The 14617-nt window shown below is 39.9% G+C and overlaps 2 protein-coding genes across 2 annotated transcripts; both read left to right on the forward strand.

Annotated features, from left to right (window-relative positions):
* Window positions 1-539: 539 nt before the first annotated feature.
* On the forward strand, window positions 540-11056 carry LOC107193660 (ankyrin repeat domain-containing protein 50). Its single transcript, XM_015583149.1, has 16 exons — window positions 540-873; window positions 2149-2691; window positions 4507-4688; window positions 4720-5189; window positions 5391-5564; window positions 5651-5821; window positions 6502-6813; window positions 7078-7399; window positions 7537-7783; window positions 7879-8062; window positions 8172-8388; window positions 8475-8666; window positions 8746-8993; window positions 9389-9906; window positions 10046-10223; window positions 10965-11056. The coding sequence occupies exons 1-15, from the start codon at window positions 548-550 to the stop codon at window positions 10215-10217; spliced, it is 4278 nt and encodes a 1425-aa protein (XP_015438635.1). The 5' UTR covers window positions 540-547; the 3' UTR covers window positions 10218-10223; window positions 10965-11056.
* A 1014-nt stretch (window positions 11057-12070) lies between these two features.
* On the forward strand, window positions 12071-13876 carry LOC107193709 (excitatory amino acid transporter 3-like). The gene is made up of 8 exons (XM_015583200.1): window positions 12071-12308; window positions 12383-12560; window positions 12649-12691; window positions 12781-12817; window positions 12909-13092; window positions 13164-13397; window positions 13466-13657; window positions 13738-13876. The coding sequence occupies exons 1-8, from the start codon at window positions 12071-12073 to the stop codon at window positions 13874-13876; spliced, it is 1245 nt and encodes a 414-aa protein (XP_015438686.1).
* The last annotated feature ends 741 nt before the right edge of the window (window positions 13877-14617 follow it).

A 14617-nucleotide genomic window follows, 5' to 3' on the forward strand; every position in this document is an offset into this window, starting at 1 on the left:
GGTCCGCAACGAGGCGATGAGAAGGCTGAATGGAGGCCGAGGAAGCCTCAGAGCCCCCTGGGGCTCCGACCAACGTCTCCTACGTCAGAGTGCAACGAGATCAAGCGTAATTGCGTCACGTCGCGGCTAATCCATAACCTCTCCCCCTGGCCAGCTGGTCTCTATTCCCGCCACCGATTCTCTGGAAGCTTGCGACGCCCAGCATCGATTCAAAAGGGAGTAGTGATCAACCAAACGAACCAAACCTGTAAAGCCAATTTGCAAAATACACCCTTTCGTCGAGCCTAAATCAGGCCCGATCGCCTAACGTAAACCGATCAGAATTAAAGAGGCGATCTTCTCTACGGACGGCCTCTGATCATCTTTTTCCTCCACGACGCACGTTCCGTTTCGGGGCTAAAGCATCGACTGAACTGAATATGACTGCGGGTCTCCTGAGAGATCGACAACACCGCGTACAATCCCGAGGAGCAACGAAGAACAGTCACCCCCTGGACGATTTATAGGTTAGGTGTCTTGAAACGAAGGAATCTGAGAACAGACCAATATGGCCGCGCCGGTGATCGAGAAGAAACGGTTCTTCTGCCGGGAATGGGCGTTCGTGAAACTGTCCCATTGCTTGGAGCAGAGGCCAGCCTCGAAAACCTGCGGCGCGTTGGTCGTCGGTGGGCCAGGAAGCGGGAAAACCGCGCTCTGCGCCGAACTGGCCTGGCCGTCGACCACCGCGAACGCTAGACACCAGAGGTCACTGAACAGGAGATTGCTCGCCAGGCACTTTTGCCAGGCGAGAAGCGAGGCTTCCTTGTCGCCGGCCCAGTTCGTTAGGTCCCTGGTCGCTCAGCTTCTACAGGCCAGCTCGGATGGAATTCACAGGTTAGTGAGGATGATCGTCTTAGACCAGATCGTTGGAATATGGAACTTCCGAATGATGATGCGTTATAGTGCCGTACCCGAGCTATAGTGACTTCAGGTGTGACCCTCTCAGTTGGTACGCTATATGATACTCTTAAGGCCCACTGTCCACTACGCTTCATAGTGTCTTGTTTTTTGATTAGCGGAGCTACCAAACCTACTAAATTCTTGCAAGTATTTTTATTCATTCTATAAAAAGAATGAAATGATCATTTATGTTCTTTTCTGTGTAAAGATATAACCAAATAACTTATCCGACTTTGTTGCCCGACATCTTTGCGAATGAGGAAAATGAAGCTTTCAGTACGCTCAAGTGGATAGAAACTCAAACATAGCGTTATCGTCGTGTTGTACGCTACGCTGACGTGTCTATGACGAGACGCCTTAGTGGACAGTAGCCCTAAGCCTTTCACACCTGATGGTCACAATTGTGTACATGAAGTTTCTACGCTGATATTTCGGCGATGATGAATGTTTCGGAAATTTAAACACGCTCTGATGAAGAAATACAGTACGATTCCATTGACAATTTGCCTTTGCCTGATGTTGGACCTCCAACTCGCTGCATATTCCCAAAATGTCCTGGCTGCTGAAGGATTCAGTGCAGTCAGTGTAAAATGCATTTGTATGTCCAAGGGGAAAGAAACTTTTTCTTACAATTTCACACAAAGCCTTAGGTACAGTGTGTTGCAAAACCATATCTTTCTTATAAGTTTGAATTTTTTCATGTTCTTTAATTTATGCTCTCATAGATGTCATGCGTATATTTAATATCTACGAAACTATGGAACATATAAATATATTTTTTAAACAAAACATCATATAAATAGTCTACCGAGTTAAATTGTGTAATCGAATACTTTTTTTTACTCTGAAAAGAAAATTCTCGTCTGAAACGGTTAAGGGCTGCACTTATTCGATTCCATTATACTTCCCTTTACTAAACATCTGAAATACTTTCTGTACTTTTCAAATTTGAAATATTTATTTCTTTATAAGATGTCAAACTATTTAATAAGTTCTTCCTCTGCCCGTTTCAATACACGTATACCTCCAAGGCTCCAACAATCATTACCAGCAAAATACGTTGGCCGTCCCTGGATGTTTAACTTGCCCCAGGAAAGACTTAAAGGCCTGAATGACTCGAATCCCTGCTGATTTTACGAAAATCACTATAGCTCGGACAGGCACAACACATACTTTTAGTTTACTTTTTCATTTTTCTTTTATTCGTAGAGCGTCTCCAAATTCGCCAACACCTGGCAGCACCGCGACGACAACCACCACCACCAACGCCACGACGAACCCGTTAACCTCGAGGGAAGCGGTGGCCGAGGCCTACGCCGAGAAACTTCGAACGGACCCCGAGATCCAAGCTGCTCTGCAACCAGACGTGCTCGACCGAGATCCCGACGACGCGCTGAAAAAGGCTCTTCTCTTCCCGTTGCTGGAGGTCGAGCCGCCGAAGAGCTGCCTGTTCCTGTTGGTCGACTCGATCGACGAAGGACAGACACTGAATCCACCGCAGACCGGCACCAGAGACTCGAGACGCGAGAACGAGAATGTCAGCCGAACGATCGCCGAACTGTTGGCGAACCATCACCACTTGTTCCCCCAGTGGTTATTGCTGGTCTGCACCGCTAGACGTCAGAGCAAGACGATCTCGAGGATGTTCACAGGATTTCGGAAGATCTCGTTGGACGATCTGAGGAAGTCACACGTGGTCAGGGATGTACAGCAGTATATTCTTGCACGGTTGGATCAGGAAGACGCGCTCAGGTAGGCAATGACATGTTTTCCATGCGGATGTACAGTAAATCCTCGATGAGTGTTCGAAGGCCCTTCGGCACTGTCAAGGAGAGGTCCTCAGGTGCAACGCTGACTTTTTAATGAGATTTAGCACAGTGATGGAGCTTGGTGAGATGAAGAATGATATTTGGGTCAGCCGCATATGGCCATTAATTTAGGAAATATTTAAAGGAGACTGGTGTAAACGGGTTAAAAGTGAATAAATTTGTGGGAAGTTCTTGTGAAGAAATTATTACACCAATGTTTTTGAAACTTTTAGAATACTTTATTGTACAATTAAACTGAATACAGATATTTTTATTTTCACGATTAATCTATAAATATTGTAGTTAGAAGGATTTATGTGCCGACCGAATATAAATTTCAGTAACTCCCAAAACTAAATGGTAGGAGACACTTCGCCTACCTCACTTTTCCCCTAGCGGAAGCCAAGTTTGTTTGTCAGTGTACACTCATCGAGGATTTACTGTATGTCATCAATAGCTAATTCAGATCTTATAAACCGCAGGTGTAATACTGCGAACTTTTAATATACTTGTTTAGATTTTTTTTATGTTAGCATATTCAGCTTCAGAAATTCGGTTCATAAAATTTTATAAAGTATGTGACTTATCTGTTGCAGACTAATATGCGTTCTACGTAACTATTTCAGTATTGACACTTTCGTACACTAATAGGAACTTATCTTCGTTTATCTTTATCATCTTAATAAAGATAGTATATTAAATAAATATTAATATTAATGGCCATATTAGTAGTCACATTATGTGTACCACTCTGTACAGTACATATCGAATACAGTAAAACTTGGATTAGTACTCGAAAATTTGGACTGGAGCCCAGGTAATTACTAAGTAGAGGAATCGATTCTAAATATAAAATCAATAACTAATGCAACAATAAAAAATTTTTCTTCTTTTTCCAATTAAACTTTTACTATCGTATTTGTAAGATTTTTCTGATTAAAATGATACCAAACACGGTATAATTTGGTTCATATTTATTTATTCATCATTTAAGACACTTAGTAATACTGACTATACTACATTAATCACTATCGGTAAGTAAATATAATTGAAATTATATCGTGTTTGGACCAGTTTTAATCATAAAAATCTCACAAATACGTTAGTACAAGTTTCACTGGAAAAAAGAATAAAAAATTTGGATAAATAATAATTTGGGAATGAACACTGGGTCCTTACGCCGTAGATTGTTTCGGACAGTGCGGACACAACTAGTACTTTCGTACTAGACCTGGTACTTTTAAAAAATGTTAACAAAACAAAAACAACAATAGCACGAGAGTTAGACATACGAGTTTAATATTTTCTTCTCTCCCACATTCAGTAAAACAGGCATGATTTCTCTTTTTGTTTTCTCCCTAATCCGATACCCACGGAATCCTAATGGCATTAGCCTCTGCAAAATACGATATATTCTTCAACAATGAAAACAAGTGGAGGAATTAGATATTTTAATATGAGTAACCACCGCTTAGTGATGCTCAACGTAATGTAACTCCTATTTTGTACAAATTTCGCTTCACATTAGCAATTTGTCGGGATATTTAAATGGTCAGATGCTTAAATAATAAGACAGAAATATCGTAAATTGCCCGTTAAAGGGTGAAACGCAAGCAAATAAAAATTTAGTACCTTTCTTCCAATTTAGTATCTATTTTCTGTAGAGTAGGTACGAAATATTGTTGCTGGGTTGGTCACAGTGGTTTCGGGTACACTGATCCAAGTTTTACTGTATACGATTTCTCTGTTGTTCATCCAGGCAGCACATCTCGTGCGACACGGCCGAGATGCTGAACCAGCTGCACATCAAGAGCAACGGCTGTTTTCTGTACCTGGAGAAGGTTCTCGACGGTGTCGCCGAGAACTTCATAGTCCTGCGCGAGGTACGCGAGATACCGGGCACCCTGAACGGTCTCTACCTCTGGCTGTGCCAACGAATGCGTGAAGACCGCCTGCACGACGATCACCGTCGAGGACTTCAATCGTCGTCTCCACCTTCTGCGCCGTGTCATCTCGGTGTCCCGTGCTGGCGCCCTGATGTTGTTCCATCACAGTTTCGCCGAATGGTTGCTGGACGTGAAACACTGCACGCAAAAGTATCTTTGCTCCGCGATCGAAGGCCACGCTATGCTAGCCGGTTACTACACCGTTCGCGGGTCAGATTTAAATCCCGATGAGATCTGTGTGCTGGGACAGCATCTCCAACGGTCCATCACCAATGTAGCCACCACAAACTGCAATCTCGATGTCCATACACTTCAGGTGCTGTGGATGATCGGTAGCGGGGCACCGATCGAAAATTGCTACCTGGACAGCTCCGAGTGTATTCTCTGGCCGAGGCAAGAGGTTAAGCTACTGAAATTGCTTATCGACGCTGGGGCGAAACCGTCTGAAAAGGTGGCGGAGGACGACGCCAGCAAAGATGCTGTTTCTTCTAGTCAGGTATTCCATCCTTTAGTTAGGTCCATTTAGAAACTGGTAAATATTTACCTAGAAACTTGTTAACTTGCCGTTTAGGAAAGGGTGAAATTCATTTAGTTTGGATTATCCGTTCATTTATCCAGCTTCTTGTAGACTCGGAATTTCAATAGTTTTCTTTTCTTTTTTGGAAGCATCCACAGTTATATTTCGTTTTTGTGAAAGGTTTCGCAGGACGTTAGCCCAATCGATGAGTCTCCTAGCGAACCGTTAACAGAGCTGCTTGGCGAGAGCGGAGACATCAATCAAACAGATTCTTGTGGCCGAACAGTGCTGCACACGCTTGCTGCAGACGGTAATGCATCTTTGTTGGAATTGGCTCTAGCGACGTGCCCTCAGGTGAATTTCTATTCCTGTGTAGTCTCGTCTGTTCAGAACGTCCGAGACTCGATCCAAGCTGTATCGAGAATGTGTTAACTTTTCAGGCGAAATTGGAAGCCACTGATCGTCATGGTCAGACACCGTTGAACTTGGCTTCGAGGCACGGCTACGCGGACGTGGTGCGAGTGCTTTTGGCTGCTGGTGCCTGCGCAGATCATGCGGACTGTGATGGTTGGACCGCTCTCAGAGCTGCTGCCTGGGGAGGGCACACTCAGGTGATTAGAATATCAGTGTAGCTGAGTGAAAAAAAATATAGTATTATCCGCCAAACGAAAGGATAGGTACTATACTGTCTAGTACAGAGTCATTCCACGCCAAATCGATCACTTTTTGCACTCGTTATCCAGGGATGCTTTTGTTCAAAATGAAAATTATTATAATAGGGCAATCCTTCTAGATTAAAATAATCGAAGAACGAACTCGATACGATAATAAATAGTTTCCGAGATAGAAATTCTTAAGTACATCGCTGTTTCACGAAAATAGGAAAAAATCGTAAACTTCGGTGGTTTGTATTTTGTAAACAAATTCAGGAACAGAAAAATGATGAATTAAACCCCCCTAATTTTACATATTTTATTTTGAACAACATCCCTGATAACGAGTGCAAAAAGTGATCGATTCGGCGTAGAATGACCCTACAGTAAATCCTCGATGAGTGTTCGGAGACACCTCGGCACTAGACATATAATATTTCCTACACTAATGGCCTTATAAGCTCTATCACTGTGCTAAACCTCATTAAAAAGCCAGCGTTACACGTAGTGACCTCTTCTTGCCAGTACCGGGCAGTCTTCAAACACTCATCGAGGATTTACTGTAATACACACCGTGTTTTTAACAATATTGTATCACGAATAGAGACATTAACGAAGGATCTATAACGAAAACGTAGGTCGTCGAGATGCTCTTGGAGCACGGAGCGATAGTCGATTGCGCTGACTGGGATCAACGAACCGCGCTGAGAGCAGCTGCGTGGGGTGGCCACGAGGACATCGTTAAAGCACTTCTCCAGCACGACGCCGACGTCAACAGAACGGACGACGAGGGCAGAACCGCCTTAATTGCCGCCGCCTACATGGGCCACAGTGAGATAGTCGAACACCTTTTAGACTTCGGCGCGGAGATCGATCATGCTGATAGCGACGGAAGAACGGCCCTCAGTGTCGCTGCTTTGTGTGTTCCATCGAATCACGGCTACGCGAAGGTTCGTGTTTGATTTCCTCGTTTAAAACTACAATTCGTTACGATTAAAGTCAACCCTAAAAAATTGACCCTTTTACTAGCCTTAGTACAAGAGATAAAAGTTTCCATAGGTATCTGAGAACTCGGTTCATTTGTTCCTTCTTTCGAGGTCTCTGTTCTACCTTTATAGATCAGTATCGTAGTCTGTCTCTTACGATACTATTATGGATAAAACTAAAATTCGACTGTAACTCTGGTAAATCAACATTATCCTCTCGTGACACAGGTGGTCACGATACTCTTGGAGAGGGGAGCTGCTGTCGACCACCAGGACAAAGACGGCATGACGCCGTTACTAGTGGCAGCCTTCGAAGGACACCGTGACGTCTGTGAGCTGCTCTTGGAATACGAGGCGGACGTGGATCACTGTGACGCCACCGGTCGTACACCTTTATGGGCAGCAGCCAGTATGGGTCACGGATCGGTTGTCGCCCTTTTGTTATTCTGGGGATGTTACGTTGACAGCATCGATAACGAGGGCAGGACCGTTCTCAGCGTGGCTGCTGCCCAAGGTGGCACTGATGTGGTGAAACAATTGCTGGACAGAGGTACAGATCTCTGCTTCAAAATTCGTGTCTTCTCCTTTATTCGTCGATTATCGAACAATTGAAACTATTATATATATATATATATCTGACGATTAAGAAAAATAAAATAAACACTGGTATAACCTATGATGTTCCAGGTTTGGACGAACAACACCGAGACAATTCTGGTTGGACACCTCTACATTATGCTGCCTTCGAAGGCCATATCGATGTGTGTGAAGCGTTGCTAGAAGCTGGAGCGAAAATCGACGAAACAGACAACGATGGAAAGGGAGCCTTGATGCTAGCAGCGCAAGAGGGGCACTATACTCTGGTGGAAAGACTCCTGGAACATCATGGTGCGCCAATTGATCAACACGCCCATGACGGAAAAACTGCTCTAAGGTATTCTCTTTTAATATTGTTCTTCGGATAGGGTATGAAAACGCTCTTCTGCGTCATTCTGTAAAGTATTGTTTTATCGATAAAACTAAATACAGACTTGCAGCTCTGGAAGGGCATTATGACACTGTCAGGGTACTCTTAGCCCATAACGCTGATGTCAACGCGAAAGATGCAGACGGCAGGAGCACTCTGTACATCCTTGCCCTGGAGAACAGGCTGGCAATGGCGCGATTTTTATTGGAACATGCGCGTGCCGATGTAGAAAGTAGGGACTCGGAAGTAAGTAACTGAGAGAATCTCTGGTCTGTTACGACTTTTATTTATAGTTTTACTTCTGACGTATTATAGCCGTAGATCAAGGTCGATAAACGTTGTTGCAACATTGCAGGGCAGAACTCCTTTGCATGTAAGTGCTTGGCAAGGACACGTTGAGATGGTGGCTCTTCTATTAACGGAGGGTAGCGCGAATGTAAATGCCTGTGACAACGAAAACAGAACCCCTCTCCATTCTGCAGCCTGGCAGGGGCATGCTGCCATTGTCAGACTACTTCTAGAGCATGGGGCTACGCCTGATCACACTTGTAATCAAGGCGCAACAGCTCTGGGTAAAACGCAACTGTTTTCTTGCACAACTTACCATCGATTAAGGAAAACCAAAACACAATCAACTTCATCGATGAATATAAATTAGGTATTGCTGCCCAAGAAGGCCACGAACACTGTGTTCGAGCACTCCTAAATCATGGTGCTGATCCCAGTCATTCCGATCATTGTGGCCGTAACGCAATCAAGGTAGCTGCCAAGAGTGGACACGACACAGTTGTTAGGCTCCTTGAAGAACACTCGGCTAACCAACGAAGTCTCAGACCTGGCATTAATGGAGGTTGTTTTAACGCGCATGGAAATACAAACGATGAAACTATGTTTTAAAACTCTTATAATTTTCGTTTATTTTGATCCAGGTGGAAGTAGTAGTGCTACTTCGGTAACCTCCAATTCAACAGCGGAGACAAAACCATCGTCCGCGATTCTGAATCCTCTCTCGACACAGTACAGTCCCGCGGAATCGCCAGACTCGACGAAGAGGAGAAGCTGCGTGTCCCTGGGGAATAACTCCAGCAACAGTAAATCCAGCAGTAACTTAACCGGCAGCACAAAGAGCGATCAAGGGAAATTCAATCAGAACTCGATGGTGAATCAGGTAATAAAAGTAGGTAACAACAAGATATATCTAATGCTTTTCTCCATTAACTCATAACTGTAACTTGAAGAATCTATCAGGCTCCGATACCACTTCCAATCAGCTCAATCCGTCACACGTTTCATTAACCGCTGCATGCTTTTGTTCATTCTGTTCCATGCACTCTCGTGTACTTACAAATCGTTTTGTTATACCGACCGTGAGAGAAATACTTGTTTCACTCTGACACACAACGTACGCTAGCTCGAACCGCATACACGCATACACCCGAAACGAACTCGATATGCGAGAACAATCCATGTTCACTCTTGCTTCGTAGAAATCAAACTCGATCTATACACGCTATTGTTCACACACAGGTCACACGACAGACCAAGACCGTTATCTGACTCCTATAATTTTAGACACCATTATCTTTCACGCAACAACTTCAACAATGCTCGAGGGGAGCGAAGAGTCGACCGCTCAGCAAACTTTTGTCGCCGTTGAAAAGTGAACCGCAGAGCCCTATCTATGCATCGCCACCTCATTCGCCGTTAAGTGACAGCCTCATACCCTACTCGCCCACGAACACCAGCCCGCCGAGCGCGAAAACGGCAGCGAACGTGATACAGAGCCAGTTGGGGGTGTCCCTGTTGACCGGGAACCAGAACATACCGTACAAGGCGCAGCTAAGCGGTTACAGTCACACAGCGGCGATTTACGAGCCGATCAACATAAAGACCGAGATCATCGATAAGAACGACGTTAGCAAACCGTTTGAACTGACTAACGAGATGTTAGGTTTGAGTGTCGCGAAAGAGAAGAAGAACTCGGCCGATACTCATTTCACCAGGGACACTCACATGAGGATAATTCTGGGGAATAGTGGAGCTGGTGTTGGCAGGAGTGTAAAGTCTATATCTGACCATACGCCTGCCAGGTAATCATTTTCATCTCCTAATTTATTAAATATTTAATATAATTCATATGCAGTATAGTTAGGATATTTGGAAGTATAAAGTAAAATATAGTATTTTGTATAGTTATTTGATAACCTTTGTGACTTTTTGCCATTTCAGTGCAAGTAACGCAAAACCAAAGCGCAATGGCTTGGTGTCCAATCCAGCCATGAGATTAGTAGCGAGTGTTAGAAACGGAATTGAGAATGCGACTAATAGAAATAAACCCATTACGACGCAAGTAAACGGATTTCAGTGGAAAGCGGAGGCACGAAAGGAAACACCTTTGTAGGGACAGGTATTGACACAGTTTTACTTTTGAGGATCGCGGGGGAACATCTTTGATCATGAGAGCCAATGTATCTGTATCTTGAACATACATACAAAGAAAAAAAGAACAAAAATCATAGAAGCCTTAAGATACTTTCATTGTACAAACAAATAGAGCAGTATACTTGTATCTCTTACAACGCACCATATCATTTCGTTATGCTTAATGAATATATACAATTTCCATTAAATTATACACTTAGAATTAGAATTTCAATACTTCTGTCCCTTGGATTTCATTTGATTTCATTGTCAACTTTGATTTAAAGAACGTTTTATGAGTTCTTAGACCTCCTCTTTATTTTCGAAGTTTAGTTGTAGTTTCATGAATTGATATTACAGTTTCCGTATGATCACACAGTTTCTAAGAAATAGACGTAGATAAACCTTATGCACTGTAATCGCAGTGTCCAATTTTGGAAGTGGTATCAGTAGATCATTGTATTCCTTTTCATTAAATCATGACTTATACATTTTTGCATGATCAAGAATAACTATGTATAACATTAGATTCTGCAGTAAAGTTAGACGCTTAGCAACAGTGAGTTTGACAAGTTTTAATGTTCTAATCTTTTCAGAATAACTGGTTCCACTAATCTCTGTTTAAGTGTGTTTGTGTTGTGTCGAGTTCATTTATACAAATAATAAATTAATAATGCTGTAAGCTGGACTGAAGGTCTAATCACAGTCTTTAATTTCTGTGGTATAGGTTGTGTTGACAGAAACACCTCAACAGGACACCGGAATCCGTTACTGTGGCTGGCGAATCGTAATCACCAAAAAGCGAAAGTCAATAAACAAATTTTTCTCGTTTTATTTGAGCAAAATCAAATTACCTCACCTGAAAAAGTGAAGCGCAAGAGAAAGGTCTATTGAGAACCCTGATTAAAGTGGAAATTGAGTAATATACGAAATAAAAAAAAAACCAAATATTAAGCAACATAGGAAAATATGTAGATCTAGATATGTAAACTTATGAAACATGACTTTGTATAAATGTAACGTTAATAAATTTCTTTACTGATCTCACTAATAAACTTCATATAAACGACAGTGAACTAATTATTGGAACTTTAAGAATTAGTAGTGATGATTTTAATGGAGAAACGATAGTAGATTATTTGAGATTCTTTTCCTTCAGAAGACTGGATGCAAACGAAATGCATAATGTGATGTTTTAACGATTAACTTTGAAAGACGGTACCGAATTGTAAAGATATGTATAAATTATATTGAACGATTAAAGATATATAGCATGGTAATGCGAACTCAGTTACAAATACGTAAAATTATGGCCTGAAAATCTAAAGAAAAAAAAAACGTGTGTAAATACACATTCTTCATGTATTGTGCACGATCATATTTATTATATTGTAATAGGTGCAAAATAAATAAAAAGCAAAATATCAACATTAATCGTTCATTCCTTTATCTGCTATTACTACTTTCCAATTAAGTAAACATCGCTGCAACTATAGTCAGTTATTGATCACAGCGTAGAACTTACTCCGGTTTTTACCACACAAAAAAAAATCGTAAATACATCCTCTGTTATGAGATGTCTCGCTCAAGGTGATGCTCTGTATTTTTAAGAGATGTAATATACTACTAATGTAACAAAGGAATCTGTAATCGAATTTTAATTTTGTTTTATCATTCTTACAGATAAGAATTCTTATCTCTTATTCATGTGAGATACTATGAGATCTTGCATAAGAAGAAATAGTATCTGATTTTCTTTATGCTAATTGCAAGTCTGTGATGCACTGTACATATAAACTAGTATCATCGTAATAAATAATAGATTTATATACAATGAATGTTTTAAGAAATCTATTAAAGCAAAAATTAATATTAAGGACTGTTATTGGTGTATTTGCTGGAATTGTATTAGGTAGCATTCTGAAAATTTGTACACTTCAACCATGGTCAGAACGAAACATTATGTATCTCAAGTTTCCTGGAGAACTCTTTATGAGGTTGGTAAATTGTTTAATATTACCTCTTATAATATCCAGCATTGTGAGTGCAACTTGTAATTTGAGGAAATCAGGTAAATAGAAAATTTGTAAAAGGAGTAGTAATTCTTTTCTAAGTTATTATTTATTGCATGATTCCAATGCATAGGTCAAATTGGGCTAATGGCACTATACTATTACACAACAACAACAATACTTGGAATAATATTAAGCGTGATACTTGTTGAGACAATAAAACCTGGGGAAGTACTCCAAACTGAAAATATTATTTCACAAAATTCAACAAGATATTTCATGACAGTGGATACAATTTTAGATTTGTTTCGGTATTCCATTCCTATGCATAATACTAATGCAATACTTAATAGAATTCAATTTAATACTATTATTTATTTCAACTTTTTTGTATTATAGTAATTTAATACCAGATAACATGGTGAACACATGCTTAAATCAGGTACAGAATGTTTTACTTCTATTATCTTTTACCCTGAATGATCAATTAAGTTAATACGTAATAATAAATGAATGAAATCACTGTTTTAGTACCAAACTGTATTAGAAATACCAGAAAATAAATCAGGTATGTTTGAAGAGGAATATAAGAAGCTTTATTCTAAATCTAATGAGTCTAAAAAACACCTAATGCCCACAAAATATGTTTCCTGTTATAGTAGCATTAGCTGAATGGCGAATAGACCATAAAAATGCACCAGGAACGAATATCTTGGGCTTAGTTTTCTTTAGTTTATTGTTGGGTCTAGCAATTGGAAACATAGATGAAAAGGGTGAACCCTTAAAAAACTTTTTTCATTCTTTATCAGAAACAATGATGAAGATCATGAATTGGACAATAATGTAAATATAATCCTCATTAATCGCAAAGATGAATATTCATCATAGAATAAAAATACTTTTATGTTATATAGGACAGTACCAATAAGTGTTTTGTTTCTCATCTCTGCAAAAATTCTGGAAGTAGAAGATTTTGGTAGCATAATTAAACGATTAGGTGTTTACATGTTCACTGTGTTCAGTGGCTTGTTCATACAAGGCTTTGTAGTACTTCCCCTGTTGTATTTTATATGCACTCGTCAATCTCCATACAAAGTAATATTTAAACTTGGACCAGCTTTTGCTACTGCATTTGGAACATCATCCAGGTAATTAATCAAAACATTAAACTACTTCCATTTAGGAAAAATATAAATATCTAAAAATTATAATTTAGTACAGCTACAGTCCCTGTAACAATGGCATGCTTAGAACACATTGGAATATCTACCAAGATAACTAAATTTATAGTTCCCATAGGAGCTACAATAAACATGGATGGTATAGCACTGTATGAAACTATTGGTGCAATATTTATCATTCAATTACATGGACTGCAATATTCATTATTTAGACTCATAATAATCAGGTTGCATATTATCATATATAATGATATAGTCTGTATAAGATTATTACATTTTTATAACTGTACTGAATGAAAATTTTTAGTATAACATGCACCTTGTCATGTATTGGTGCTGCTGGCCTACCTAGCGGTGGATACGTTATGTTAATAATGGTACTGAATTCCGTGGGAGTTCCAGCAGAAGATGTTTCATTAATTATTGCAATTGACTGGTTTGTGTAAGCATCTATCAATTTATAAAAATTGTACTATTTAGGCAATATACTAAATCGAAATATTACTTTGCAGAGATCGTTTTAGAACGACCATGAATATCATAGCTGATGCACTCGGAGCTAGCATTATAAATCATTATTACAATAAAAATAGAGAAGATTCTATCCCAGAAAGACTAGAATTGTGTACTTTAAATCAAGATGATTTAGTGTAGCATATCATAGAATAATAGTGTATTAAATTAATGAATATAACTTGTTGTATACAACGACAGACGAGATATAAGAATAGACCTACCATGCAATGTAATTTTCTGTCCCATGTTTCGAGGGCGTCAGAAGCCCCCTTACCATTTTAGTGTCAATACCCGACGTTACCGATAAAGTATGAATTCTGAGTATTATTAGCACAAATGAAGTGCTATATATTCCATTTATATTATAAATATGTCGAATAAAAATATCCGATGCTTCAGTTTAAGGTTTAAGGTTAAAGGATAAATATGACAGTCATGAAACATGAAACGGAAACGTATATATTTTTTCACTTAACTACAAAACACTTTATTCTAAATGCATCGTTAATGGACATTTTATTAATGTTACTTTTTACATATTCTTGCCTTATTCGTTTTTATATCTTGCCTTACATTTGTATATTTGTAACAGATAAATTCAGAATAGATGTAGTTTCATAAATAGTCTATCAAATCTACCTTTTGGCCAGCGGCTTACAATTTTCCTTGCA

Source organism: Dufourea novaeangliae, unplaced genomic scaffold (genome assembly GCF_001272555.1).
Source record: "Dufourea novaeangliae isolate 0120121106 unplaced genomic scaffold, ASM127255v1 scaffold25, whole genome shotgun sequence".
Lineage (NCBI taxonomy): Eukaryota > Metazoa > Arthropoda > Insecta > Hymenoptera > Halictidae > Dufourea > Dufourea novaeangliae.

Coding starts and splice junctions, on each gene's coding strand:
- LOC107193709 (XM_015583200.1), top strand. CDS start 12,071: ATGAATGTTTTAAGAAATCTATTAAAGCAAAAATTAATATTAAGGACT. Junction 13,093..13,163: donor ATCATGAATTGGACAATAAT/GTAAATATAATC, acceptor TATGTTATATAG/GACAGTACCAATAAGTGTTT. Junction 13,658..13,737: donor TTTAGACTCATAATAATCAG/GTTGCATATTAT, acceptor GAAAATTTTTAG/TATAACATGCACCTTGTCAT.
- LOC107193660 (XM_015583149.1), top strand. CDS start 548: ATGGCCGCGCCGGTGATCGAGAAGAAACGGTTCTTCTGCCGGGAATGG. Junction 5,190..5,390: donor ATGCTGTTTCTTCTAGTCAG/GTATTCCATCCT, acceptor TTTTTGTGAAAG/GTTTCGCAGGACGTTAGCCC. Junction 9,907..10,045: donor TCTGACCATACGCCTGCCAG/GTAATCATTTTC, acceptor TTGCCATTTCAG/TGCAAGTAACGCAAAACCAA.